The 12,828-nt window shown below is 41.7% G+C and overlaps 1 protein-coding gene across 2 annotated transcripts in view; it reads left to right on the plus strand.

Annotated features, from left to right (window-relative positions):
- Positions 1 to 1,325: 1,325 nt before the first annotated feature.
- Positions 1,326 to 12,828, plus strand: part of strn (striatin, calmodulin binding protein) — a 67,880-nt gene continuing 56,377 nt past the window's right edge. Inside the window, exon 1 of one of the 2 annotated variants that reach the window (XM_047157993.2) lies at positions 1,326 to 1,854. In XM_047157993.2, coding sequence (XP_047013949.1) covers positions 1,639 to 1,854 — 216 coding nt within the window. In that variant the 5' untranslated portion in view covers positions 1,326 to 1,638. The remainder of the gene's footprint in view (positions 1,855 to 12,828) is intronic. The other variant, XM_017478342.3, reaches the window with a different exon arrangement.

The following is a 12,828-nucleotide window of genomic DNA, read 5'->3' on the forward strand; positions in this document are numbered from 1 at the left end:
TAAGTTGGAGAACTCCAATTTAGAAGTGTTTTATAAGATGTTGAGTATGATTGTGTTGACAGCAGTATAAATAAATAAAGCTTTGGACCATTAGTTGTTTGAGCAGAGTGTATAGATGAGGAGGTGAGAGACACAATGATTAAAGGACTAAATCACTATCCGCGAGTAGTTGAATGGCATTGTGGGTAATGTAGGAAACTGGCAACCAAAGTGAAAATAGACCAACGTGTCAATGAAAGACATTTAAACGAAAAACAACAACTGACAATTTAATTACAAAATACATGAATACATAAATCTTGGAAGCCACTGAAGATCACGTTAATTATAATGATTACTATGCAAATAATTCAGTGTGGATTTTTTTCCTTTAATGCTACAAACAGCATTATGAAGAGTCTTACATTTCAGTGCAGTCATGTATGTGGTAATAATGATGTTTAGTAGTCTCTGATTCTCCAAGTCCAAAAGAGTTGTCATATTCATTCAACTTCCAATCATTCGTGACTACATTATGGAAAATGATGCTGTCGTCTAATTGCATAAATCTACTGCCAGTACATAGATTGACATGTAAAATAATTTAACTGTACCCAATAAAATAAATGTCATGCACTGTCTACTCAGAGACCACTTTATTAGGTATACCCACCGTGCAGCTATTTAAATCAAATGTGGGATTAAGTCTAGGGTATCCGGGTTTGAGCCTGAGTTTACTGAGATTACTCTCTCCTTGTCAATGTGAGTTTCTTCTATGTTCTTTGGTTTCCTCTTCCTGACCAAAGCGGTTACTGAAGACAAATGAAGGAAAGAACACCTATGCAGGTACACAGGTGTACTGTGTTGGTATACAACAGCCTGTAGCATCTGTTGCAATGCACAATTTGCCAGCCCACTCTGCTGTGTCCTTTAAATGGACCTTTCACACAGTTTTATTTGAATAGTTTTGATATACCATAGTTGTCATTTAATGTCTTTTTTTTACTTCTTGATATTTCTTTATACACATTTTTTTTTTACATAATGATCCATTATAACAAACATTTCGTTTTCCTTTCTGCCTTTAACAAAAATAATAATACACACAAAAAACAACTGACTTAAACAACAAAAACATAGGCTTCAATTTGAAAGTCCCCATCCGCATGTCCCAGCATGCACAGCGCCCGCTTTGCCGTACAAACAAGTGCATTCACCTTCGATTGGATGTTTACGACCGAAGTGATTTATGACAGCCAATCAGAGCCGAGTATATTGACACAGCGCGCGAGCCCTACGCTTCTGTTTGTGGGCGTGAGCTCGCTGTCGACGTCACAGAACAACGGCTAAATCCCCAAAACAAGTCTCTGTTGGACTGATTGTGCACTACGTAGGGCGTAGAATTAAAGTATTTCATTCTCTAGGAAGTGCGCGTTTATAGGGAGCAGGAGCGCTTTTTGTAATTCAGCCAACGGACTACTGGTTTTGAGTAGAGTTGCCCAGTAGAGAGAGCTGTCTCTGTCTGCAGCCTGTTTTTCCTCTCTGCTGTCTCTTACTCAAAGCGGATATTGTAAAGTAGACTGAGAGACACAGAGAGAAAACATCAGACGGAGTTGTCGTGCCAATCTGGGCGAACGGATCTCCCTTCCCGGCCTGGCCATGGACGAACAGGCGGGCCCCGGTGTGTTTTTTAACAATAACAATAACTCGGCTTTGGGTGGCGGAGCAAAAGGAGTCCAGCAGCCGGGCGACGGAGGCGGAGAGGCGGTGAGAGCGCAGTATAATATCCCGGGGATCCTGCACTTTCTGCAGCACGAATGGGCCCGTTTCGAGGTGGAGAGAGCGCAGTGGGATGTGGAACGGGCCGAATTACAGGTAATTCACCTGGATATTTTGGGAAGTGTTTCTGTTGTTGTTATTGTTTTTGCGCAGTGTTTCCGTGCTTGTTTTTGTCTCTGCGCTCACCAGCAGCACCTTTCTATCCAGCTGGCGTTAGCTCGGGGAATGACGTCAAAACGCAGCACACCTTGACACAGCACTGAACTTTACATTTGCCAGCGTGTTATTTGACTCCCAAAACTGCTCATAAATTAAGTTTATATAGAAATGCACGCATGAAATAGAGCCTAACCTGCAGGTTAGGCCTTGCTGAAGAGCTCATGATGAGAGGTGAGATGGATCTTTCATACTGCATGCACAAAATGTGTTGATCTTCACACACTGCAGTGCAGGGCCACGATTATGGATCTGTGTTTCTGCAAAAAATAAATAAAATAATAATAATGCTTACAACTTTGTTGTTGTTGTTGCAATGCTACAGGTGTATTTGTATCAGTGCATGCCAGAGTGCCAGAGGATCTCCAGGATAGGGATGCATCAATACTGACACTGGTATCGGACATTGGTCTGATACTGTGCTCATTTACTCATAAAAATGTTCCTAAGGTCCAACAGCACACGATAATACGTGATGTACATTGTTGCGCCGTTGATCTGGACCTTTACACGATTAAAGATGGCAATCAAAGCAGACTGCAAACTGTGCTCTGTGAATATCTACAGCATTTTCCTACAATCCAAGTAACCCCCCAAATGCTATATTTAAGAGAGAGTCCAAAAATGGCTGACCTGCACAGAGTAATATCAGCGAGCACAATCATGAAAGGTGCCATGAATTGCTCTCTCTCTCTCTCACACACAAACACATACACAGACACAGGTATTAGCGTGCAGAGAAACTGTGAGCGAGCACTTCAGTTCTGCGAGCACTGAGATACACACACATTTCCTTTGCCATAGTTCCCCAGGGTGTATACTTTACACTTCATGGCACCTTGCACTTATTCATTCTCTGGTGTCTGTCCTGGCAATCTTTATTAAAGATACTGTTTAAACTCTGACAGGTTAAACATCAAACTCAGATCAAGGAGTTCAAATGTTCCATGATGGTATCCATATCATCAAGTACTAAAAAATCGTACTTGTACTCTGACTTGGGGGCGTTGGGTATACCTATTATGTAACTATCAAAACACAATGCGAACCATGCAATATACAGTTCAGATAGTTAAACGGATGACCATCATCTGTAATAAAGATATATGATGTTGGTAAATTATTAGCTTGGCTTAGTGATGCATTGGATTTGAATCACTGCTGAAGTATTTCCTGCTAGTTTCAAATGTTTATTCATGGGTGGTTGATGTTTTGTTCCTTTTAGTGTGAATATATCAGCCTTAAGGTTATCTATAAGCTAGTGTGCTCCAAAGTAATGACAACATTCACATTTAGAAGGTATATGCGTTCAAAATGTACACTCTCTCTCTACCACCAATACGGATCAACAATTATGATGACATCATTCTGCACTTCAGCGTCTCATCAGATTTTCTGTCCAATCAAATGCTCTCTATAATCTGAAGTGACCTGCCCCCAACATAATAAAAATCCACAGTAGTAACTGTCAAGTACGGTTTAACCAAGACTGTGAGGTAAGAGGAACACTATTGGGTATTTAAAAAGGGCGAGGAACCACTTGACATGTCCCGCCCTGACTTCCTGTTTCAATGGAAATTATGTCAACACGCTGAATAACGCTGCACGTTTCAAGGCACTTCACTGAGACTTTAACAAGCATAGCTGGTTGTATATGTGTTTTGCGGCTGCAAACGTCAAACAAGCACGTCCCTTGGTTTGTCTAATCACATTTTATTGGTTTCTGGGAACTGTACTATGCTGAGAATCACTATTAACCAATCAGGATCATGGATTTTACTTGTTTTTCTTCTGGAAGCTATTAGCTGCACTCTGAGTATAGGGATATGGAGGTGATGACATACTGTCACTTTACTGGAGACGGAGAGAAAAAGCACGCATCTGGTTTTATAAGATCATGTTATCTGAATAATTTTCCATGGAACTTTTGTAAGGTATTCTATTTCATACACCTATTAACATTATTCACATGACACGACGCTTCTGAAAACCACCACCGCTTCATTTTACCGCTTTCTGACGTTATAGCTTATTTCCTCATCGGCCTTTGAAATGAATTCCTGGCTACGCCGCTGATGCATCCCATTTTTCATTCTCGGTATGATAATAACATCAGACGTCTGACTATCAGTCCAGGCGATACTCTGTTCTGATCCGATAATGATATCGTCTTAATTTAAGCGTGTGAGACGTTACAGGTGTGACGTGTGCGGCGTGCTTCAACATCCTTGTGTGCCGTGTTACGCGTGTCCGCTCTGCACTGACACCGAGCCAGTGTTTTGGGTACCACGACTCTATCGGTTTAGTGCATCCATAGTTTGGTGGTAATTGAATTTCGTAGCTTGTCATAGATGTTGAATTGCTGTCTTGTGGGGAGCATTTAAGCTGACTTTAAACGTCTCTGGGAAACGTGTTTTATGCCTGTAGTCATCAACAATCTTCTGCGGCTCCACAGCTGCATCATTTCTATACGATTTATATATGATGTTTGGACGTAAAGACCAGATATTTATTCAACTCTGAATTAATGATGTGTAGCGCCACTTGTTTTTTTTGAACATTTTCTTTGCTCCTAAATAGCCTAAAGTCATTTATTTATTCTAGAATGGTAGGAGCAGCTACGGTTACAAGTGGAAATTGTTTGAAGGCTGTGCAAGCTCTGTTTTTATCCATCTCTCTCTTGGCTAGATTGGGTGACACTTGTAGGGTTTTTTTTTTTTTTTTTTTTTTTTTTCCAAAAACGTGATAAATTCCAGAGAAATGGTGTTGACAGCAAGAAATGGGCTGCTAGGTTCATATCTATTCCTTTCCCCTCTGCTTGCGTTCTGTTTTTTTTTTATGTGTATGTGATCGCTCTCATAGTCCTTGAGCTTCTCGTACCTTTCAACAGGGCTGTGTGTGTGTGCGAGAGATATGGTGTCTTCAGAAGCCAAGAACATTTTAACCCCCATCCGCTTGCACACAGAAGCAGTTTGCTTTGTCACAGGGTGCCTTAGATTTTCTCATTGTGTGAAATAAGCCACTTAATCATTTATAACTCAGAAACGGTTACAGCGTCTGTTCTTCCGAGGGCTGCGTGGTCTCCACGGTATAACGGTCACTATTATATGCCAAATAGTGTTAAAGCCGACTGTGTATTAGCTAGGGGTTGACTAAAGAAACGGATTCTTGGTCAACATGTGACGTCATGTACGTTTATAATAGCGCTGAAGCACAGCATTAAAATCCACCGACGCATCCGTGAGATCAGCGAGAGCGGAGCCTCGCTTTATGTGTTATCATGTGTGAGGTTTTTTTTTGCATGTAGACATTCGCAGGGAGTTCTAGGATTGATTCTGCAGCAGAGGATGGAACGCAGAAGAAGCTGGGATTTACATGCTGGTCTCTGTGGTGACTCATCCTCCTGCACTGCACTGTCTCTTTCGCTCCCTCTCTCCCCCTCACTGTCTTTCTTTAAAGTACGTGTGTGTGGAAAACCAGTTACATGATAGGTTGGGATAATGTGTAAGGAATAAAAGACAGTAGGGCGTGTAATTATAGGAAAGTCATTAACGACGACATGTTGTGGCCCAGGCATTACAGAGACAAGTCGGCTCTCTTTATGAGCAGGTCTTTCCTCCTCCAGTAAGCGTCAGAGATGGAGAGAGATGGAGGACGAGTGATGCAGGATAGAAAGCTGAGGTGAATTCAGAAATAGCACAGTGACGTTGTCTAAACCCACACTCATCCCCTGAGACTTAAAACCTCTGTCAGGACTTGCTGAAATAGTCATTATTACTTGGTGAATGAAAGTAGCCATGTTGCAGGATTAAAATTTTTACGTTGCAATATTTAGGTTTGTTAGCAAAGTGGCGGGAAGAAAAAGTACTGACACGCTTTCAAAACATCTACCAAGAGGTTCTGAGTGACGCAGCGGAAAAGCGTTCGTGCTGTCTATGATGTCAGGAGATCGCAAGCTTACAGCCATCCATGGCCGGAAGCCCAGAGAGCAAAATCGGGAGTGATGTCGTACTCCCTCGTACTCTCTCTCTCCACTGTCGATCACAGAAACACTAGCCGATCATGTATGCGGAAGAGGGCAGATAGCGCTTATCTCAGAGTGTGTTAAGCCTCTTGTATAAATTTATTTATTTATTTATTTATTTATTTTTAACCCATATGCTAGGGTATGCGTACAGGCGTACATGTAGTCTTTCAAAGTGTACGCTATTTGACATGTGCGCGTCGTACACAGGCGATCAACGCATGCGTGTTGGGATTATTTGCACTACCCCTCCTGGCCTACAGGAGTCAGTACAGAGCAGTAAAACAGGTCTTCTGGTGTGAAGGACAACAAAGAAGAATCCCAACAACACGAAGAACAATGCTCGGGCGATCTCTAGCCACGATTAGCACCCAAATACAAATCCTTATACTCTTTAGGCTGGAATTATACAAGCGCTAACCTGCACTCGTTTCCGTCTCTTCCATTTTTTTCTTCGACTGCCTTGAGAATCAACGGCCCTGGGTCACTGTTGCCACCTTGTGGAACAACTACATAATGCAGAAGAATTAAATGCGCATGTGCGACCTGAGCGTACAAGGTATGTGTGGTTAGAAAAATCTGGGATGCGCATACTCTGCTGATGACGAAATTTGCATCACGCCTACTGTACGCTGTTCCTAGCGTACATGTAAAACATGAAGTATACTTTACGCTGAAGCGGCTGAGAGAAGGGTCTCCTGTAATTATACAGTACATGAGCAGCCTCATGGGTGCACAATGGCTTAGTGGTTAGCACGTTCGCCTCACACCTCCAGTTGGGTTCGATTCCCAGCGTGGCCATGTGTGCGGAGTTTGCACGTTCTCCCCGTGCTGCGGGGGTTTCCACCAGGTACTCCGGTTTCCTCCCCCAGTCATCACATGCATGGTAGGCTGATCGCCATATCCAAAGTGTCCGTAGTGTATGAATGAAGGTGTCCGTAGTGTATGTGTGAAGGTGTGCCCTGCGATGGATTGGCACCCTGTCCAGGCGTGGTGGTGTACCCCGCCTTGTGCCCAATGCTCCCTGGGATAGGCTCCAGGTTTCCCCGTGATCGTGAAGAAGGATAAGCGGTATAGGAGATGGATGGATGGATGAGCAGCCTCTAGAGGTGAAATAAGAGCGATCACTGGCACATTTTGTTGTGTAATTTGAAGTGTTTTTTTAAGTTTCATTTTTCTTCATTTTGGATGTCTCCATTTTTATTTGTAATTTTGAGTGTTACTTTTTGGTTCAGTTTGGATGTATATCTTTTATTTACTTTGATATTTATTAATACTTTAATATATATTAATATTTCTATATTTATTTCATCTAAAAAAACTACAGTACATTTTCATGGTACATTCAGTCCTGTTTATCTTTGCAATAAAGTTGGGCAATATTTTATGTTATGTTTTCATTCAGTATTATCGGTTGATTAATCGGTTATTGGCAGGTACCGCCCAACTTAGGTAAAATCCACTATCGGTCGACCTCTACCACGTAGTGTTTTACTCCTTACATATGTTACAATGTTGATCATGCAACTGATAAAAATCTTGCTGTGTCCCCAGGCATGACCGAGTAGCGAGCTTGTAGTCGAGGCAGCCGTAAGTAAAATGATTAATGGCAATAATGTGAGGAAAAAGAGGAGTCTTAGAATGCACAAGACAATGAAATTGTCTTGAATGAAATTGGCGGTAACTATAAAAGTGACCATACACAGCAAACAGTATTGTTAAGCGAGTTGTATATATGCAGGCAGGTCATATGAGGCCAAATCACGTGGCAGTGATGTAAAGGCCCTCCCTCTGTCAGAGCAGCGCAATTTGTGCAGCCATGTTGCTCCAGGCATGAATAACTCTCTGCTCTTCTAATGAGCAGTCCAGCCCCAGTACAAGTTTGTTTTTCACATGCTTATGGGTGTGTATACCTGCTCCAACAGGTTTCTCTCTCTCTCTCTCTCTCTCTCTCTCTCTCTCTCTCTCTCCCGCTCTCTCTCCCGCTCTCTCTCTCGCTCTCTCTCTCGCTCTCTCTCTCGTGTGTTTACTTTCATTCCTCATCTGCGCAGACTTGTACTCATTACCTCCCGATGATTGTATAGTAGTACATTTTTCCAGACTAATTGTTGTTGGCAGTTGTTTAGCCCTATAGTAGGTGTTGTGAGAGCATACCGGTATCTATGGCAGGAATGTTCAACTAAAAATTTTAAACTCCAGGGGAACTTGGGGTACAAGGCAGGGGTGTAGACGGGGTGCCAACCCATCACAGGGCACAATCACAGGGCACAATCACACACATGTCGATGTCAGTCAGCCTACAATGTATGTCTTTGGACTGAGGGAGGAAAACCCTTAAGCACAGGAAGAACATGCAAACTCCACAGACATAGGATGGTGGCAGGATTCGAACCCCCAGTCCCAGAGGTGCGACTCAAACATGCTAACAACTAAAGCCTCTTGTATACTTGTTTTTTTTTTTTACGCGTATGCATGACCTTTCAAAGTATACTCCATTTGACATACACAGGCGGTCTACGCATGTGCATTACGACAAGTTGCACTACCTCTCCTGGCCTAGAGTCAGTACAGAGCAGTAAAGGACTAAAGGACGACAACGACGAAGAATCACAACAACACGAAGAACAATGCTCAGGCGGTCTCTCGCCATGATTAGCACCCAAATACAAATTCTTATACACTTTAAGGCTAGAATTATACAAACGTGGGTACTTTCTAAACTGCACTTGTTTCTGTCTCTTCCGCTTATTCCGTTTTTTTCTTCAACTACCTTGACAATTAACAGCTGTGGGTCTCTGTTGCCATCTTGTGGAACAATTAACTAGTGAAAAAGGATTAAATGCACATGTCCGACCTATATGCCATATGCTTCACTTTTTCCGTGTGTACTCTGCTGATGACGAAATGTGTACCGTACGCTGTTCCTAGCTTACCCGTAAAACGTCAAGCATACTTTCTAAATAAGCCACCATGACCCGATAATAAGAATCACGTGGGGCAAACAACACAGGGTGGAGGTGGGAACTGAGCCCCCAACCCCAGAGGTGTGAGGCAAACGAGCCGTTTATGCCACTGCCATCACAACACACATCAAGCTTGCATCAAGCTCAGCACACAGGCGTTGATTTAACCCGCATTTTAGACCGTGATCAAGCCAGCTGCAGTATAAACTGGAGTGCACGTATATACGGCGGTTCACAGGGACTGTTTTCGGCTGGCAATACTACGGATTTGCTATGAATTCTGGATAGTGTGAAAATGTAAAATGACTTTTTTTTTTTTACATAAAGGTGTATGTACTGGCAAATATTTCTCAGGTCTGAGAAAAGGTTTCTCGGAAAGCAATAGTGCTTCAAGGAGAGGAGCCATGTTGTGTGATGATCTCAGTAACAAGATGTGTGTGTGTGTGTGTGTGTGTGTGTGTGTACTAAGCTTTCATTGATTCTCAGAATTCTCTTACAGTCACCTGTTCTTGCTGCCTTGAAAAAGGTGTCTAAATAAATGTCATTTACTATACACTTCTTTCATAGGTCTGCCAACTTTTACACGTTTCTTTCATAGGAACTTCACATTTTAACATGCTGCTGTATGCTGCTATTAGTTATCATTCAAAAATATGCAGTCTTCTTTCCCCTCCCTCCCCAATAAAATGCTAATCAACATACGACTCTACAAAGATCGACAGTCGCACCGGTGTTTTGAACTCTGATAACCACCAGGAAAGCAGTAGCAACAGCTGCCAAGAAAGTAGTAGCTCAACACCCATCCCTGCCCCTCCCCCTCCCCCTCCCCATATATACGTGCGCTACAGTTTCTACCTTATTTAGGTGATTTGTGGAAAGACACTATCGAGTTGAGTAGAAGAGCCTAGACACTATAACATTGATGCAGCTGGTTTCTTATTCGGTCATTGCTGGTTCTATTCAGTCACTCCAGGATATTGCGATCAAAGAAATTAATCAAAATCAAGAAAACGCTGCAGTATTTAGAGGAGCTTTCAATCTTTCAAAATTACCACAGATGTGGGCGTCATCACAACATGAGTTGTGACATCATCACAACTCGCATTCAGCCAAAGCCCAAACATGAGTACAGCTAAAAGGTCTCATTTACCAACAAACATCCCTGTGAAAGACAGTGCAAAACAATTTTCTTGCAATTGCAATTTCACCAATTTAAATATTTTTGGCCACAACAATCAGGAAAACCCTGTATGGACTGATTTATGTAGTTTGCCTTTTATCATTTTTAGTTGAACATTCCTGCCATAGATATGGGTTTGTTCTCCAAGTCACAACACCTACTATAGGGCTACAACACATTGCTTCGAATTATTGTCTGCTATAAATGTATATTTTATCCATATGAAAATTGATCACGTATTAAACGTTCATTGTGTCAGCTGGATCGGAGACGCACACAAACCCTCGGGATCTGTTGTTAATTTTCCGCAGACAGAGTCGAGGCAATTCGGGGTTGTTTGGCTGTTTGTGGTTTTGCTTTTGTTTCAGACAAGCTCAGTCCCAGCTCCACTTTGGGCCAAAGGACAGGAGCTCACATGACTGTTGTAAACACATCGAAAGAAAACATCCGTGGTTGTATGGATAACGGTAGTTCAGGGACAAAACGTACTTCTGTGCTGTGCTTCTTTAGTTCAAACTGACGGTGAACTAGACTGAAATATGGCCCGCTCCTCTGAGGAGACTGAGCTCATGCTGAAGAATCATTTAAGGCTTCTTTTTTTTCTGTCCCCGCCCCCCCCCCCCCAAATTCCTGTCTATAAAATCCATATTTGGAAATTCCTGTATATTTGAAATAACGTTTTGAGCGCTTGGCAGACCCACGTCAGCAGTCGCCTCTTGATGTCTCTTACGTGGGCAATCTTCAAAGGTGTGATTAATTTCACACATGCATGTTGATCTGAATTGCAAAATGAACCTTCAGGCTGAAGCATATCCTCCAGATTCTAATTTCTTGCTGCATATTAAAAAAGATGACACATCGGGGGGCCTCCTACGTACTAAATCATCAGACCTCAGTGCATCCGTGTCCATGGAGCCTGTAGCCGAAGCCAAACAACCGATTTAGGGGGTTTTGGCACTACTTTTTACAAGCTATTAACTAAAGATCCTATGTAGATATGATGTAAGCCATAATCAGGCATCTTGTACAGTAGGAATGTCTTAATTATCAAACAGGGAGGTGTTTACGAATCAGCCTACTGGGTCTGATTTTGTTTTAGTAGCAGGTGGTTTTTTTGTTTTTGTTTTCGTGACATGAGTTAGGTCAAAGGCTTCCAAAACTGACCTCGCGGTCGTAAGTGACCTAAGGTCGCTTCACCACATCGGAGTCCAGTTGTCCTGGATTTCTAGATTGTATATGTAGATGAGCTAAACAATAATGAGTTTTTCTATCTAACCAATATTAGCCTTAAACTCTAGATCAGTATCGGAACAGGCTGAATATATTGTGGATGTTAGGGGTGTAACGGTATACTCTGCTCACAGTTCAATTCGATTCTCAGAATATTTGGAACAAAATTTGATTGAAAATTATGATTTATGATTTAATTTCTAAATTATGAAAAAAAAAATGCAAAAAGATTTCTGATTTATAAAATTAAATAAATCAGAAATTAGTATGAACAGAGGTTTTAATATTGTAAATAAAATGTACTGCTACTCACCATATCTTTAAAAATAAAAAAAAAAATAAAAGAAAATAAATTTGATAAATTCTTGTATAATGTGTCTGACCCCGGGGAAAATGAATGATATAGAGCTCCGCCAGCTCTCCACGAAATAACGAGATCACATGACCCGCGTACACTCGGTATATTTTTCTTACGTTCATGGTACCTTGTAAGTGGCCATTTGCGAGTTGTAATATCATTTCCCACCTCGGCACGTTCAGCGTAGAAAAAGTGGATTAAACAAATGGCCGCATCTATAAAAGCGTATATATTTTTTTGTTGAGCACATAAAGCTCATAAAGAGCTAACATTTAACCTTTTCTCCTGAGTGCCTATTGGTACTGTTCTACAGTAGAGAACTTCAAATATTCATGCAACATTTTGGACTGAAATTGTAGTACAGCAGACAATAGCGCATAGCGTTAGCAGCAAGCTCACAAGCTAATGTTATTGATCACTCTAACGTTGATGATAATCTTCTCAAAACAGGTATTAGTATGGCCAGTGTTCTAGATTTAACCACGTACCGTGTCTGTATATTAATGGATCTAAAGCTAATACTGTTATAAACTAAGGATGGGCTTGAGTACTCAAGTACTCGTAAAAGACGTCAACGATCGATCATTAAAATGATGATTGTGCATTTTTCCGCTTTTGCTTTTACACGTTTCTATCAGCCATTAGAACAGCAGTGTGCGCATGCTACTCTAATTACAGTAACCGGGGTAAAAGCAGAGAGACACGCTTTCTCTGCAATAATTTATTGATTTTGGCCAGAGGGTCTTCATATTATGACAATACCACTTTTTTCCTGAGAAACCAATGAGTGCCGCCATGATGGAACTATTCCGTTGTACTGGTTTGCCTTGCCTTGCTATTCTATGCCAAATACTGGCTAGAGGAAACGAGCATGGCTCGTAGCATTGAAGTTAAAGTACCCCCCAGAGAAGGTTTATGTGTGCTCTTATCATGTTGTGGGCAGAAAGCCCTCTGAACTTCATCCCAATCCGGAGTTGTATCTTGGATATGAAAACAAAGTTGCCCTGTTTCTTGTACAAAACCTGGCCTATTTCATTGCTGTGCAGGTAATTATATGCTTCTATGCTTTTGTAATTCCGAAGTCCTTCGCCATCAACGC

Source organism: Ictalurus punctatus, chromosome 10 (genome assembly GCF_001660625.3).
Source record: "Ictalurus punctatus breed USDA103 chromosome 10, Coco_2.0, whole genome shotgun sequence".
In the NCBI taxonomy this organism is placed as follows: domain Eukaryota; kingdom Metazoa; phylum Chordata; class Actinopteri; order Siluriformes; family Ictaluridae; genus Ictalurus; species Ictalurus punctatus.